This window comes from Anomaloglossus baeobatrachus, chromosome 4, assembly GCF_048569485.1.
Source record: "Anomaloglossus baeobatrachus isolate aAnoBae1 chromosome 4, aAnoBae1.hap1, whole genome shotgun sequence".
NCBI lineage: Eukaryota > Metazoa > Chordata > Amphibia > Anura > Aromobatidae > Anomaloglossus > Anomaloglossus baeobatrachus.
Genome location: NC_134356.1, coordinates 229,770,611 through 229,788,811, shown reverse-complemented (window position 1 = coordinate 229,788,811; position 18,201 = coordinate 229,770,611). Strand labels below are relative to the sequence as shown.

The 18,201-nt window shown below is 44.9% G+C and overlaps 1 protein-coding gene across 1 annotated transcript in view; it reads right to left on the bottom strand.

Annotated features, from left to right (window-relative positions):
- STAB2 (stabilin 2) overlaps nucleotides 1–18,201 on the bottom strand; it is a 273,355-nt gene that overhangs the window by 22,205 nt on the left and 232,949 nt on the right. The window contains exons 57-60 of the mRNA XM_075344716.1: nucleotides 13,911–14,015; nucleotides 10,037–10,144; nucleotides 8,276–8,469; nucleotides 1,163–1,304 (exon numbers count right to left, since the gene is read on the bottom strand). Of these exons, the coding sequence (XP_075200831.1) occupies nucleotides 1,163–1,304; nucleotides 8,276–8,469; nucleotides 10,037–10,144; nucleotides 13,911–14,015 (549 nt within the window). The remainder of the gene's footprint in view (nucleotides 1–1,162; nucleotides 1,305–8,275; nucleotides 8,470–10,036; nucleotides 10,145–13,910; nucleotides 14,016–18,201) is intronic.

The following is an 18,201-nucleotide window of genomic DNA, read 5'->3' as shown; positions in this document are numbered from 1 at the left end:
CAACCGGAAGGACCGGGGTCGGGCGGTGGCCCGCCGGTACCGGACCGGGGAGCAAAGAAAAGCCAGCACCATTCGGCAGGGCCTACGGACCCCGACCAGGCTTGGAGTCGCCGTTAAACTGGTCAAATCCGTCAGCGACGGGAACCTCCGGGGTTTCTCAGCAGTAAAGACCCGACTTAAGGCAACCGCTCAACCGTCATGGGAAATATAGCTACCGCCACAGCTAGAGTTCCCAGGGCTAGAGCCTGCGGGCAAAGAGAGGCTCCTCTGGCAAACACACCGCTGGGGAGCGGGCTACCGGTGGGAAGCCATCGGAGCCGAAAACACACTGAAGGTGCAGGGAGAGATAGTCACCGTCAACCTACCGGGAGTGACCACCGCAGCAGTCTGTGGGACTCGTCCATCCAGCCGTTTGTTTTACCAGAGACTCCGTGTACGTTACTGGCTGAGTGAGTACTACCGTGCCGTCTGGCACTGCGCTGCCCCCCGCGACCCTGCATCTAGCCAAGCCCCGCAATCCATCTCCCAGTCGCTATCACCCGGCCCCGGGACCACCAAATCCCCCTACCCATGGAGGGGAGAAAACATCTCAGCTGCTCCCTGTCATCGCTCCCGGGATCCCCGTCCAGAACAGCGGTGGTGTCCCAACCTCACCACAAACCGTGGGTGGCGTCACGGACAATATCCCCAAACCAAAAACCACCCCTTTCACTCACGGGCGAGGAGCGCCGCTCGAGTCCCCGGGATCCGGCCCGCCGCTCGAGCCACCGAGCAGCAAGTAAGCAAGCAGCAGCACCGCCGGACCCGAGCAGTGGGTGAGCGCAGCGCCCTCCCCGCCCGCGACAACTACCCTGTATATATGTAGACACAGGAAAAGCATGACACTAGGATACGATCCCACAAAAGATCGCCACAGTTGATGGGCATACATAATTGGCCAATTTTTGTGCTAAGAACCTTCATTTTTCTAAGTATATTCTACATAGCATTAATGCAGTTTAAATGTCACATATTCTATGTTTGCACCTATCTTAGCACTTACAGAGTGCTGTTGTATGCCTTTGTGTGTTGTGAAGTTTTAGCAGTCAGCAACTGTTCACACTTGCTATATTTGGAGATGTATTTTTTGTTTTTTTTGCAGTATGTTATAAAAAGGGCTCACCTAGAAAGTGTAAGTCAGCACAATTTGCATCTGTGTGGCACTGCCCGTGATCCTGCAGACAACGGTCAATGGGAAGACTTTTCAATTCACAGTTCACACCATCACCAATGTATTGGTCCTTACAGTCACATTTTCGTTTATCCTAAAATAAAAAATAGTAATAAAGCAAGGTAAAAAGTGATATAGCTGTATCGAATTATGCTAAACAAGGCTGGAGAAAATACTATAAACACATAATCTCCCAATTTAACATCAATTGATGGCTTGAATAGAGTAGGTGAAAAGGGCTTCGCCTGCAGCTTAGCAATGTGTTGTAGTTTCAAAAGCGACACAGCCGGGCCCCTCTGCTGCAGCTGTGACTGGGGCCTGTTGAAGATATCTACTAAATAGATATTGCTCCATTAATGGGTATTTACAGTGCCTACAAGTAGTATTCAACCCCCTGCAGATTTAGCAGGTTTACACATTCGGAATTAACTTGGCATTGTGACATTTGGACTGTAGATCAGCCTGGAAGTGTGAAATGCACTGCAGCAAAAAAGAATGTTATTTCTTTTTTTATTTTTTTTTTAAATTTTGAAAAGTTTATTCAGAGGGTCATTTATTATTCAACCCCTCAAACCACAAGAATTCTGTTTGGTTCCCCTAAAGTATTAAGAAGTATTTCAGGCACAAAGAACAATGAGCTTCACATGTTTGGATTAATTATCTCTTTTTCCAGCCTTTTCTGACTAATTAAGACCCTCCCCAAACTTGTGAACAGCACTCAAACTTGGTCAACAAGGGAAAGACAAAGGAGCATTCCAAGGCCATCAGAGACAAGATCGTGGAGGGTCACAAGGCTGGCAAGGGGTACAAAACCCTTTCCAAGGAGTTGGGACTACCTGTCTCCACTGTTGGGAGCATCATCCGGAAGTGGAAGGCTTATGGAACTACTGTTAGCCTTCCACGGCCTGGACAGCCTTAGAAAGTTTCCACCCGTGCCGAGGCCAGGCTTGTCCGAAGAGTCAAAGCTAACCCAAGGACAACAAGGAAGGAGCTCCGGGAAGATCTCATGGCAGTGGGGACATTGGTTTCAGTCAATACCATAAGTAACGTACTCCACCGCAATGGTCTCCGTTCCAGACGAGCCCGTAAGGTACCTTTACTTTCAAAGCGTCATGTCAAGGCTCGTCTACAGTTTGCTCATGATCACTTGGAGGACTCTGAGACAGACTGGTTCAAGGTTCTCTGGTCTGATGAGACCAAGATCGAGATCTTTGGTGCCAACCACACACGTGACGTTTAGAGACTGGATGGCACTGCATACGACCCCAAGAATACCATCCCTACGGTCAAGCATGGTGGTGGCAGCATCATGCTGTGGGGCTGTTTCTCAGCCAAGGGGCCTGGCCATCTGGTCCGCATCCATGGGAAGATGGATAGCACGGCCTACCTGGAGATTTTGGCCAAGAACCTCCTCTCCTCCATCAAGGATCTTAAGATGGGTCGTCATTTCATCTTCCAACAAGACAACGACCCAAAGCACACAGCCAAGAAAACCAAAGCCTGGTTCAAGAGGGAAAAAATCAAGGTGTTGCAGTGGCCTAGTCAGTCTCCTGACCTTAACCCAATTGAAAACTTGTGGAAGGAGCTCAAGATTAAAGTCCACATGAGACACCCAAAGAACCTAGATAACTTGGAGAAGATCTGCATGGAGGAGTGGGCCAAGATAACTCCAGAGACCCGTGCTGGCCTGATCAGGTCTTATAAAAGACGATTATTAGCTGGAATTGCAAACAAGGGTTATTCCACAAAATATTAAACCTAGGGGTTGAATAATAATTGACCCACACTTTTATGTTGAAAATTTATTAAAATTTAACTGAGCAACATAACTTGTTGGTTTGTAAGATTTATGCATCTGTTAATAAATCCTGCTCTTGTTTGAAGTTTGCAGGCTCTAACTTATTTGCATCTTATCAAACCTGCTAAATCTGCAGGGGGTTGAATACTACTTGTAGGCACTGTATATACTGCTGTATTTTCAGGTGTAAAAATACTCTTGAGTGAAAACATTATGCTCTGAAGCCACTTTGCTGTAAATGCGCATATTCAATTATTTGCACATGCGCAGTATGTCTCTATGACTTATGACCAGATTTTGATTTGTTCATCTGTGTAGCTAGGATACAGGACATGCGCGGTCCTAATAGGCTGCATGGCCGCACTATCCTTTTCAACCCTTCTATGTATTATGTGGGCTACTAATATGCTCCCCTGAAGTATGCGGCGTGTATTGGCAACAACCGGGTGATAGCAATTACTATATCACCTGTAGTTCAGCTCATATGAGCATGCACAGTATGTCTCTTTGACTTCCTACCAGGTTTTAGATTTGTATTTCTTTGTTGCTATGATACCAGACATACGCGTACCTGATAGGTTGTCCTACCGCACTATTTTTCCAAACCATTCTATGTATTATGTGGGCTACTAATATGCTTCCTTGATGTGCGTGGCATATATCGGCAACAACCGGGTGATGGTTACTGCTATATCATCTGTAGTTATTCTCATAGGAGCACGCGCAGTATGTCTTAATGACGTCTAAATGGGTTTAGATTTGTATACCCTTTGTTACTATGATATCTGACATGCGCGGCACTAACAGGTTGCTTTGCCGCGCTATCCTTGTACACTATTTCATGTATCATGTGGGTTGTCAATGTCCTCCCGGATGAGTGCGGTGCATACCGGTGACTATCGGGTGTTTGTTATCATTATTGCATCCTTAGTTTATTTCATATGAGCATGCGCAGTGAGCACTAATTCAGTACTTCCTGATAGTGACGCCGAAACTCTCAATCTTAATCGCGCATACTATGATTTTTTTTTTTCTTTTGGGGCATATGTGTAGCTTTAGATTCGAAAGGCCACTTTACACACAGAGATAAATCTGCGGCAGATCTGTGGTTGCAGTGAAATTGTGGACAATGAGTGCCAGGTTTGTGGCTGTGTACAAATGGAACAATATGTCCATGATTTCACTGCAACCACAGATCTGCCAAAGATTTATCTCTGTGTGTAAAGTGGCCTTAAAGGCTACTTTACACACTGCGATATCGGTCCCGATATCGCTGGTGTGGGTACCCGCCCCCATCTGTTGCGTGACACGGGCAAATCGCTGCCCGTGCCGCACAACATCGCCCAGAGCCGTCACACATACTTACCTGTCCGGCGACGTCGCTGTGACCGGTGAACCGCCTCCTTTCTAAGGGGGCGGTCCGTGCGGCGTCACAGCGACGTCACTGAAGCGTCACTGAACCGCCGCCCAATAGCAGCGGAGGGGCGGAGCTGAGCGGGACGTAACATCCCGCTCACCTCCTTCCTTCTGCATAGCAGCCGGGAGGCAGGTAAGGGGAGCTTCCTCGTTCCTGCGGCGTCACACGCAGCGATGTGTGCTGCCGCAGGAACGAGGAACAACTTCGTTACTGCTGCAGTAACGATTTTTAAGAATGGACCCCCATGTCGCCGATTAGCGATTTTGCACGTTTTTGCAACGATGCAAAATCGCTTATCGGTGTCACACGCAACGGCATCGCTAATGCGGCCGGATGTGCGTCACCAATTCCGTGACCCCAACGACTCCGCATTAGCGATGTCACAGCGTGTAAAGCCCCCTTTAGTGTCTCTTTTCATGATATGAGCATGCCCAGTGATCTCTGACATGCTCCTTCCAGGTTCCCCGTACACCTGATTGCGCTGCAGTATTATTAGACACAGCTAGTAAGTTCCTAGAATCTTGTATATAATGCACTGGAGTAGTGACTATCTTGCTCATTCTTCTTCTGGCCCTTGAGGAAGCCACATCCAGTGGCGATACGCGTGGGGAAATACCCCATGTATGCATTGATCCTTGGCTTTTACACCTTCTAGCCCTCTTTGTCTCCCAGCAGGTTGTATTATACGATCTTAGGTAGCATGTTTATATACCTTTTTGGATAGCTCTGATTTGGATGTGGTCCATATGTATTTAGTGTTGTACTGGTTTTGCTATTTCCCTTATTATAGGGTCTTTTTTGCTACCATTTTGCTGGGCTTAGGAACTGGGGTCTAGATGGTGGTGCCAAATATGGCAATGTTATTTTATTAGCACCATATACAGTGCCTACAAGTAGTATTCAACCCCCTGCAGATTTAGCAGGTTTGATAAGATGCAAATAAGTTAGAGCCTGCAAACTTCAAACAAGAGCAGGATTTATTAACAGATGCATAAATCTTACAAACCAACAAGTTATGTTGCTCAGTTAAATTTTAATACATTTTCAACATAAAAGTGTGGGTCAATTATTATTCAACCCCTAGGTTTAATATTTTGTGGAATAACCCTTGTTTGCAATTCCAGCTAATAATCGTCTTTTATAAGACCTGATCAGGCCAGCACAGGTCTCTGGAGTTATCTTGACCCACTCCTCCATGCAGATCTTCTCCAAGTTGGAAGATGAAATGACGACTCATCTTAAGATCCTTGATGGAGGAGCGCAGGTTCTTGGCCAAAATCTCCAGGTAGGCCGTGCTATCCATCTTCCCATGGATGTGGACCAGATGGCCAGGCCCCTTGGCTGAGAAACAGCCCCACAGCATGATGCTGCCACCACCATGCTTTAATGTAGGGATGGTATTCTTGGGGTCGTATGCAGTGCCATCCAGTCTCCAAATGTCACGTGTGTGGTTGGCACCAAAGATCTCGATCTTGGTCTCATCAGACCAGAGAACCTTGAACCAGTCTGTCTTAGAGTCCTCCAAGTGATCATGAGCAAACTGTAGACGAGCCTTGACATGATGCTTTGAGGCTCGTCTGGAACGGAGACCATTGCGGTGGAGTACGTTACTTATGGTATTGACCGAAACCAATGTCCCCACTGCCATGAGATCTTCCCGGAGCTCCTTCCTTGTTTTCCTTGGGTAAGCCTTGACTCTTCGGACAAGCCTGGCCTCGGCACGGGTGGAAACTTTCAAAGGCTGTCCAGGCCGTGGAAGGCTAACAGTAGTTCCATAAGCCTTCCACTTCCGGATGATGCTCAAAACAGTGGAGACAGGTAGGCCCAACTCCTTGGAAAGGGTTTTGTACCCCTTGCCAGCCTTGTGACCCTCCACGATCTTGTCTCTGATGGCCTTGGAATGCTCCTTTGTCTTTCCCATGTTGACCAAGTATGAATGCTGTTCACAAGTTTGGGGAGGGTCTTAATTAGTCAGAAAAGGCTGGAAAAAGAGAATTAATCCAAACATGTGGAGCTTATTGTTCTTTGTGCCTGAAATACTTCTTAATACTTTAGGGGAACCAAACAGAATTCTTGTGGTTTGAGGGGTTGAATAATAAATGACCCTCTGAATAAACTTTTCACAATTTAAAAAAAATAAAATAAAAAAAGAAATAACATTCTTTTTTGCTGCAGTGCATTTCACACTTCCAGGCTGATCTACAGTCCAAATGTCACAATGCCAAGTTAAGCTGGTATCACACATAACGACGACGACAACGACGTCGCTGCTACGTCACCATTTTCTGTGACGTTGCAGCGACGTCCCGTCGCTGTCGCTGTGTGTGACATCCAGCAACGACCTGGCCCCTGCTGTGAGGTCGCCGGTCGTTGCTGAATGTCCAGCTTCATTTTTTGGTCGTCACTCTCCCGCTGTGACACACACATCGCTGTGTGTGACAGCGAGAGAGCGACGAAATGAAGCGATCAGGAGCCGGCACTGGCAGCTGCGGTAAGCTGTAACCAGCATAAACATCGGGTAACCAAGGGAAGACCTTTCCCTAGTTACCCGATGTTTACGCTGGTTACCAGCCTCCGCTCTTGCTGCCAGTGCCGGCTCCTGCACTGTGACATGTGGCTGCAGTATGCATCGGGTAATTAACCCGATGTATACTGTAGCAAGGAGAGCAAGGAGCCAGCGCTAAGCAGTGCGCGCGGCTCCCTGCTCTCTGCACTGTGACATGTAGCTGCAGCACACATCGGGTTAATTAACCCGATGTGTGCTGCAGGAGAGCAAGGAGCCAGCGCTAAGCGCGGCTCCCTGCTCTCTGAACTGTGACATGTAGCTGCAGCACACATCGGGTTAATTAACCCGATGTGTGCTGCAGGAGAGCAAGGAGCCAGCGCTAAGCGCGGCTCCCTGCTCTCTGAACTGTGACATGTAGCTGCAGCACACATCGGGTTAATTAACCCGATCTGTGCTGCAGGAGAGCAAGGAGCCAGCGCTAAGCGCGGCTCCCTGCTCTCTGAACTGTGACATGTAGCTGCAGCACACATCGGGTTAATTAACCCGATGTGTGCTGCAGGAGAGCAAGGAGCCAGCGCTAAGCGCGGCTCCCTGCTCTCTGAACATGTAGCACAGCGACCTTATGATCGCTGCTTCTGCTGTGTTTGACAGCTAAGCAGCGATCATAACAGCGACTTACAAGGTCGCTGTTACGTCACCGAAAATGGTGACGTAACAGCGACGTCGTTGTCGCTGTCGTTTAGTGTGACACCAGCTTTAATTCCGAATGTGTAAACCTGCTAAATCTGCAGGGGGTTGAATACTACTTGTAGGCACTGTAGCTTCTCTTTGAAGGATCCATTGTGCACGGCTTTTACATCAATAGCTGTGTGTTACAACACATTACTTTTGGTGCATTTTTTGTATCGTGAATAAGGATCTCTGTACTAGTACCCATGGGTTCAGACATGGGGTGTTTTGTGATAGTCTATTTGACTTTTTAATTGTTTTTAATTAATCACTTTCTTGTGTGTTATTTTTGTGTATGCATAAACTTTTTGTACCAATAACATTTATTTATATTTTATTCTGTCCACTGGTTGATCCCGTTTGTACAGCAATTCTTTCTCCTCAATTTTGACTGTTGAAGAGGGAGGCACCGGGGTTTTACACAGCTAAGTAATTACCCCGAGCCTGCCACGCCCCCCCTCTTCACCGGGCCTGGTTGTAATGCCCTGATGATGGCCCTGTCTATGTGCAAATATGCATGTAAAATCTCGGTCCCCTGTGGGCATATCCTTAGTGAGCCCAACAGATACTGATGTCATCATGTTATCTTACATTATGCTAGAACATTAGACTTACCGGACCAGTCATGGTACAGATAGCGTGTTCATTGCAACCACCGTTCAGCCCATCAGCACAAGGGTCTATAGCTGTACAGACTTTTCCATCTCCGCTGTATCCCTTTAAGCAGCTGCAGGTGACTTTAACATTAGATTGTGAGCACTTTGCATTTTTGTCACATCCACCATTATTTGCCTCGCAAAGATTCACCACTATGGGAAAAAAGAAAAAAGCTCCCATTATTGAAAAGTAGCAACAAAGTGCCATATAAACAGTCAATTGATCGTTTTTTTTCTAATGAAAACAATATCATGAGGAGGTTCTAGTGAAATCACAAGTTAGGCTGCTTTCACACTACGTTTTTTTAACATGCGTCATGAACGTTTTTTTACTGTAAAAGTGGATCCTGCTTTTACAGCAAAAAAAACGCATGTGTTATTTTGCAGGATCCTGTCACTTTAAGTTTATGGGTGGGCATTGGAGTCATGTGATCGGGAGTCAGTGGAACTGAACGTGATAGACTGGGAGCCGGCTTCTGACAGCTGCAGAGGCTCGTAACCAAGGTAAACATCGGGTGACTTGCTTGGATACCCGATATTTACCTTGGTTACGAGCATCCGCAGCTGCTAGGAGCAGGGCTGCCTGCTCCCTGCACACGTAACCAACGTAAACATCGGGTAACTAAGAGAAGCGCTTTGCTTGGTTACCCGATATTTATCTTGATTACGAGTGTCCGCAGCTCTCAGGCGGGGAAGAGAGAGGGGAGGGAGAGGGAGGGGGAGAGAGACAGAGAAGAAAGGGGGAGAGAGGGACTGATCACCCGAGGCTGGTTTCTGGGCATGCTCAGTAGAGCAAGCAGGATCCTGTCTATCAGCATGCCAGCGTTCACATGCGTTTGCGTGCAGTATAGTCAGGATCCAGCAATTTTCAGTATTTGGACGCAGCTCAAAAACGCTACAAGTAGCGTTTTTGAAAAATGTTAAAAAACTGTGAGTCGCTGGATCCTCACTATAACGCACGCAAACGCATGTGAACGCATGTTGATGCAAGTCCATTGCAAATGCATTGAAATGAAAACGCATTTGCACTGGATCCTATTTTGCGTTAAAAAACATTCATGACGCATGTTAAAAAAACGTAGTGTGAAAGCAGCCTTATCCTAAATACATTCTTCTAAAGTTCAGAGAGCAGAGGTAGAGGCATTGTATCACTATCAGCTGATCTAGAACCTTGGTTACTTATTAAAGGGAACCTGTCAGCAGGATTCTATACCCCAAACTATTAAAATACACACATAGCATTTTCAAAGTCCAATCCAGCAAGACCTTTACATAGTCAGTCCGTTCCTTGATCACTGAGAAATTAGTGTTTAAACTGATATGCAAATGAGGCTGAAGCATGAGTTCTGAAGCCTCTGTCACTCCAGCTCTATTCCCTGCCCAGCACCACCTGCTTGACTGACAGCTACTTTGCCTGCGATCTCACAGCACAGAGACTGTCAGTCAAGCAGGAGGAGGCGGTGCTGGGTGCAGAATAGAGCTGGAGTGACAGATGATTCAGATCTAGTCTCATTTCAATTCAAACACTGTTATCTCAGTAATGGAGCAATGGACTGACCATGTACAGGTATTGCTGAACTTGTCTTTGAAACAGCTACATGTGCATATAAATAGTTTGTGGGGTGATATCTTGCTGACAGATTGCCTTTTACAATCCCTGTACATAGAATTTGTGTTTAGGTATTGTAGTGTTATCCATATATCATATGTGAGCTGTTACCTGTACACGTTCTTCCATCTCCTTCGTAAAACGTTTTACACTCACAATCATTGTCTTTCTTGCACACAGCATTGCTAGAACATGGAGGAGTGCAGACTGGTGGCAGCACTGTGATAAGAAAAGAGTGCATTAACTATAGGTTACAGCTCTAAAGAACAGATCACACTATCAATCACTTATAATTATATATATGATATATTATATTTTATATTATATCAATTATTACGATCAATGAACCCTATTTTAAAATGTTTTTTTTTTCCTTTATTTTTCTCTTGCAATGCTGTTCCATACAAACACACCAGAAATGGAAGTTGCAAAAATCTACATACTGTACATGTCAGTGTATTACAGAAGATATTGACAGATTATTTCAAGGAGACCCCATAGAAATCATGTGGCTCCAGAGCAGAGGTTCTAGTTGGGCCCCCTCAAAAAAAACAACAAAGTAAAAAAACATTATTTGGCCAACAAAAGTGTCCCACAAACACTGTATAATATCCCACAGTGAATTCCTCCACAGTACGCACAATAATGATGACACTAATGTACCCCCCTCAACTACCTTGCCTAAGTAAGGTGACCCCCAACAAAGTATAATCCCCAACTGTGACTTTCCCCCACATAGCCATACATGCAGTATAATGGGTCTACATACAGTATAATGGCCCCCAACACAGACCTCAAATAGCCCTCCATCAAGTATAAAGGCTCCCACATAGCCCTCCAAATATTATAGTGGCACACACATAGCCCATAAAATGCTATAATGGCCTCCAAATAGCCTTCTAAACATTATCATGGTCCCCACATAACCTTCCATATAGTTGAATCGGCCCTATATAGACATCCATATAGTATTATGTGCCCCCATAGCTATACCTATAATATAATGGGCTCCACATTGCCTTCCATAACCATGCACCCCATAATAATGCCTCCCATAGTCTTCCATATCTTATAATGCACCTCATAATCCTCCATATAATATAAAGCACTAGCCATAGTCCTCCATATATTATATTGCACCCCCACAGTTCTCAATATATTATAATGCACCACATAGTCATCCATAAATTGTAATGCACCCCATAGTCCTCCATATAGTATAATGCATCCCCCATTGTCTTACATATATTATAATTCACCCCCACAGTTCTCCATATATTATTATGCACCCCCATAGTCCTCCAAATAGTATAATGTACCACCATAGTCCTCAATATTGTATAATGTACCCCTCATAGTCCTCCATATATCGTAATACACCCTTCATAGTCCTCCATATATTATAATGCGCCCATATAGTCCTCCAAATAGTTTAGTGTACCCCCATAGTACTTCATATAGACTTCAATATACTATTATTGGCCCCACATAGTCCTCTATATTATTATACCCCACATAATCCTCCATATAATATAATGGACCCCACATTGTCTTCAATAACCATGCTGCCCATAATAATACACCCCATAGACCTCCATATAGTATAATGGGCCACACATAGTCCTCAATATAGTACAATGCAGCTCATAGTCTTCATATAATATAAAGCACCGTCCATGTACTATATTGCACCCCCATACCCCTCCACAAATTATAATGCTCCCACATAGTCCTAGATACATTGTAATGTAACCCACCATAATCCTTCTTATATTGTAATGTACCGCATAGTCCTCCACAGATTGTAATGCACTCCACAGTCTTCCATATAGTATAATACACCCCCATACTACTTCATATATTGCAAAATATCTCAAAGTCCTCCATATATTATAATGCACACCCCATAATCTTCCATATATTATGATGCATCCCAAAAGTCATCCATATATTATATTGCACCCCCATAGTTATCAATATAATAGAATGCACCCCCATAGTCCTCCAGATAGCCTTCCATATAGTATAATTGGCCTCACATAGTTCTTCATATAGTGTTATGCACCCCCATAATCCTCCATGCATATAGCATAGTGGGCCTCACATTTCCTTCCATAACCATGCATCCCATAATAATGCAACCCACAGTACTCCATATAGTATAATGAGCTCCACATAGTCCTCCATATACTATAATGCACCCCCATTGTCCACCATACATTATAATGCACCCCCATAGTCCTCCAGATAATATAATGCACCCTCATAGTCTTCCATATATTATAAGACATCCCCATAGTCTTCCATATATTATATTGCACCCCCATAGTTATCCATATATTATAATACCTCTTCATAGTCTTACAAATAGTCTAATGTACCCCACACAGTCCTCCATATATTATAATGCATCCCCCATAATCCTCCATATATTATACTGCAGCCCCATAGTCCTTCATATATTATAATGTACCCACATAGTCCTCCATATATTATAAAGTACCTCATAGTCTTCCATACATTATATTGTCCCCCCCAAATACTCACCTCTCCTCTTTCCCTGCTGCTCCGGTCTCTGCAGTGGTGTGTGTTCTTCATTTTCTGTACATGTCGTCACAGTGGGCGCGCAGTAGTGAAGTCATCATATAGAGATATCAAAGTGCAAACACAGCGGGAGAATGATGAAGTAGAGCGTAGTGCTCCCTCTTTCACTATTGCTTTCAAATCTATCGCCATCTGCGATACCAATACAGCTGAAAGTGCGATGTCATTCGGGAAGGAGCCTGGTGCCTGGTGCTGACATCGTGATGCCCAACTCATAGGTTCCATAGCGACTAGGTGTGCCGCCATTGGAAATATAAAGTTACTATTATTGGTGCTTTTTGTGATGTAAAGTCCCCTCCCCCTTGTCTTACACTCACCATCCAGCATCTTTATCTGTTTTCAATGTTGCTCTCATTGATGTCAGGCACTTTGTGATCTGCCAGCTGCTCCAGTGTTTCATGGTCACAAATCAACACAAGTCTATGAGAGCCTCGTTCTAGCTCTCATAGACTTGTATTGAGCACTTGTGACATAACTTCTGACTTCCACCCTGGCAGTTACATACACAAGATGCCTTCTGGGACCAGTGTGGCTCCAAAAAAGGATGAAAACACTGAAGGGTAAATAGGACAGAGGGCAGGGGATTTAGATTTAACGGGAATCTGTAACCAACTTTTTGCCACCTAATCTGAGAGCAGCATAACGTAGGGGGAGAGACCCTGATTCCAGCGATGTGTCACTTACTGGGCTCCTTAATGTAGTATGGATAAAATCACTGATTAATCAGCAGTAGATCATCATTAGAGGACTACTTGGCCTGCTGTCAGGTAGTCCAGCATATTCATGAGCTCTGTATAACTGCTAGATCTGCAGCAGAGAAAACATTGATTTTATCAAAATGACAGCAAACAGCTCAGTAAGTGACACATTGCTGGAATCAGGCTCTCTGCCCTTACATTATGCTGCTCTCAGATGGTATAGCAAAAACCTGGTGACAGATTCCCTTTAAAGCCCCTCTTCAGCTCTGAGCGAAAAAAAATGCTGGACTGATGGATAAAGAATTATTAAATATAATATTTTTTTACATAAGTTAACTACAGTACTATAATATTATCCAACTACTAGTGTTAATAGCGGCTCTTATCTGCAATGTTTATCTGAGAATATGCTCCAATGTATAAAGTTGGCTATAGATGTCCCAGTGTTACCAGTAAGTTTTACAAGTACAGTATGTGGTGTAAAAATGTATGGTATCTGAGCCCTCATTTGACCCTTGCCAAATTTTGTTTGTTGGCCCCCTTTTAATCTCCAAGTACCACACAATATTCCCTTTTGGCTCACTTGTGATCTTGTGTGATTTTATTACTATCAGTTAAAAGATATCCAAAGATAATAAAACTAGTACTAAAAAGTAAAAAAAAAGTAAAAAAATAAAACGGACCTAATTTTGTTTCACAGCGTGCTCCAGTCCATCCATTATTGCAGGCACATTGTCCGCTTCCACTGATACCTTCATCACATTGCCCATTTTCTGTGCAGTTACAGGCTGAAAGACAAACAGAAAATCTCTGTAATCAGTCTCATGAAAACAATACATTTTTCATGTTTGTAGTTGTTATTTTAATATAGAAAATTATATTTGATATGCATTCTATTATATTATTTTATATATATATATATATATATATATATATATATATATATATATATATATTATTCTATTATATTATTATATATATATATATATATACAGTATATATATAAATATATATATATTTTGTTACATTGTATTGCAGTTTCTAAATATAATTTTATATATATATATATATATATATATATATATAAAATTATATTTAGAACTGCAGTACAATGTAACAAAATTATAGAAATATATAGAAATGGTCTAAGGTCGCACAGCCACACAGAGGTAGGTTTGATAAATAGCGGAGGCTAGGATTTTAAGGGGTTGGTCACTTTATTGTATCACATGAATTGTGATTTATACTTCCACTTACTAAAATGTATTACAGGTTCTCCTCCTGGACTTGTTAGAGTAACCTTCCTCACAGACTACACAGCTGTTTACTTCTCAAAATGGCTTCTGGTGGAGGAACATGTAACCAGACCTGTCCATCAGTCTCCTCCAACTGAAAAAACAGATTTCTCGTGTGTAGTTGTCGCGGGCGGGGAGGACGCCGTCGCTGCTGCGCTCTCGCTAACGCTCGGGTCCGGCGCTGCTGCGGCTGCTCGGTGGCTCGAGCGGTGGGCCGGATCCGGGGACTCGAGTGGCGCTCCTCGCCCGTGAGTGAAAGGGGTGGTTGGTTTGGGGGATTTAGTCCGTGACGCCACCCACGGGTCGTGGTGAAGATAGGCACCACCGCTGCTGATGACGGGGATCCCGGGAGCGATGGTGAGGAGCAGCTGGGATGTTGTTTTCTCCCTCCGTGGGTAGGGGTCGGTGGTCCCGGGGGCCGGTGATGTTGTGACGGGGAGGCAGGGTCGGTGAGGTGCAGGGTTGCAGGAACAGCTCAGCGCGGTGCCGGATGGCACGGGTGTACTCACTCAGCAAGAAAGGTACAAAGTCCTCGGTAAACCAAATGGCTGGATGGACGGGTCCCGCAGCCGGCTGCATTGCTTCTCCCCGGACAGGTGATGGCGGCTGTCTTTCCCTGCACCTTGATGTTCTCCTTCTGACTACTATGGATTCCCAACGGTAGTCCGCTCCCCGGTGTATGGGTACCGGAGGAGCCCGTTTGCCCACAGGCGCTGGCCCTTGGGTCTCTAGCCTTAGGCGGTAGCTGTATACCCTCACGGTGTGGGCTGTTGCCTTCAATCGGGACTTTTGCTGTTGTGAAACCCCTGGGGTTCCAGTCACATTCGGATCTGACTATTGTCGGCGGCTCCAAGCCTGGTCGGGGTCCGATGGCCCTGCCTGTGTGTGCTGGCTTCACTTCGCTCCCCAGTCGGTACCGGCGGGCCGTCGCCCGACCCCGGTCCTACGGTTCCGCGTTGCTCCACCACTCCTGCAGACGGCCACCACCGTCTGCCAACCTTGTTGTCAGTGCCTGGGCCACAAACCCAGACACCCAAGTGCTTATTCCTCACTCTTCAAACTCCTACACTGTTCTGTCACTATATATATATATGTGTAATGAATTGTTATTTTTGTTGTGCCAATCTACGTGCACGACGTATAGAGAGATACCGGTCATTACAGAGCAGTGGGTGGGGAAAAGCCACCTCTCCAATGAGTCTACAGTGTGTTCTTGGTCCCCGGTGACTTTTAAAGTGTTTCTCTATGAAACGTCACAGTGTCAGAGTCAACCATTTGACTGAGATCATATAGCCAGTGCTTTATACTTCTGCTCCATGGATCAGATAGCATGTATCAGCTGTCAGGTTCCCTTTAAACAATATCTGAAGAAGCATGGCAATTGGTGCAGAAGAGGGACAGGTGATTTGGATTGGACATACTCTGAACTTTTCAATAATATAATCTAGGAAATACGGAAAAATGATGTGTGATTTATAGCCTGGCAAAAACACGGGACAATGATGCGTGGTGTATAACCTAGGAAATATGGGAAAATGATGCGTGGTGTATAGCCTGGGAAAACACGGGACAATGATGCATGGTGTATAACCTATGAAATATAGGAAAATGATGCGTGGTTTATAGCCTGGCAAAAACACGGGACAATGATGTATGGTGTATAACCTAAGAAATATGGGAAAATGATACGTGGTGTATAGTGAATAATTCTGTATAAGAGAGCACAGATATACAGTATATATTATAGTAAAAAAATGTTATTTAAAAAAAATACAAAATAAAAAAAGACAAATAATGTAACAAATACAAAGTGCTAAATAATGTAACCTGGGACATCAACCGAAAAACACTTCTATATGTCAGTGTGTTGTAGTGTTGGATTGAAAATAACATTTATCATTAGAATAAAAATTTGAAGGATTATGCTAATGCCATGGTCAGACAGACTTACCAGATGATCTTTTGGTGAGCCCAGGCTTAGATGCACTAATGTCCAAAAAAGGGTTCAGCAGAAGACAACCATGTTTGGCGTTATCGCTAAATATTGTACATATTATGGGTAAATTTCCAAATAAGTAATTAAACCTTATTGATGAGATGTCCTGTCTGAGCAGTGTTTACATGCAATTAAAGTGGTCAAGTTAGTGTAAGATGGCCACCAGACAAGTACTAGAGGGGAGATATGTATCATTGAGGTTGATAGCCTCGGTAATATATTCCCGGAAGATGGTTTAATAGTTAAATGACGCATCCCAGGGCCTGTGGGGTACTCAGTCCAGGGCATTGAATCACGGGGACGTGTCACGGGTGGCAGGTGCCGGGTCCAGGACCCTGGGGGTCGCTTAAAAGAAAGGGAAAAATAAAAGGAAAGAAGGGAATTTTGTTTACTTACCGTAAATTCCTTTTCTTCTAGCTCCAATTGGGAGACCCAGACAATTGGGTGTATAGCTATTGCCTCTGGAGGCCACACAAAGTATTACACTTAAAAGTGTAAGGCCCCTCCCCTTCTGGCTATACACCCCCAGTGGGATCACTGGCTCACCAGTTTTAGTGCCAAAGCAAGAAGGAGGAAAGCCAATAACTGGTTTAAAGACCAATTCAATCCGAGGAAACATCGGAGAACTGAACCATACCACATGAACAACATGTGTACCCGAAAAAACAGAAAAACCCCGAGAAAACAGGGCGGGTGCTGGGTCTCCCAATTGGAGCTAGAAGAAAAGGAATTTACGGTAAGTAAACAAAATTCCCTTCTTCTTTGTCGCTCCATTGGGAGACCCAGACAATTGGGATGTCCAAAAGCAATCCCTGGGTGGGTAAAAGAATACCTCATGATAGGGCCGTCAAACGGCCCTCTCCTACAGGTGGCCAACCGCCGCCTGAATGACTTATCTACCTAGGCTGGCGTCTGCCGAAGCGTAGGTATGCATCTGATAATGCTTGGTAAAAGTAAGTAGACTCGACCAGGTGGGTGCCTGACACACCTGCTGAGCCGTAGCCTGGTGCCGTAATGCCCAGGATGCACCCACGGCTCTGGTAGAATGGGCCTTCGGCCTTGAGAGAACCAGAAGCCCAGTAGAACTGTAGGTTTCAAGAATTGGTTCCTCGAGCCCCCGAGCAAGGGTGGATCTGGAAGCTTGCGACTGTTTACGCCGACCAGCGACAAGGACAAAGAGTGCATCCGGGTGGCGCAGGAGCGCCATGCGGGAAGTAGAACCTGAGTGCTCTCACCAGAACCAACAGATGCAAATCTTTCTGAAATTGATGGACTGGACGAGGACACAAAGAAGGTGAGGTGATATCCTGATTGATATGAAAATGGGATACCACCTTAGGGAGAAATTCCGGAACCGGACGCAGAACTACCCTGTCCTGGTGAAGGACCAGGAAGGGAGTTTGTATGAGAGCGTTGCTAGCTCGGAAACTCTCCTAAGAGACGAGATCGTTACTAGAAGGCCACTTCCCGTGAAAAACGGGAAGGGAGACATCCTTCAAAGGCTCGAAAGGCGGCATCTGGAGAGCAATTAGAACCTTGTTCAGATCTCAGGGCTCTAACGGCCGCTTGTACGGAGTGCTGAGAAGACAAACTCCCCGTAGGAACGTGCGTACCTGAGGAAGTCGTCGTTTCTGAAAAAATACAGATAGCGCTGAGACTTGTCCCTAAAGGGAACTGAGCGAC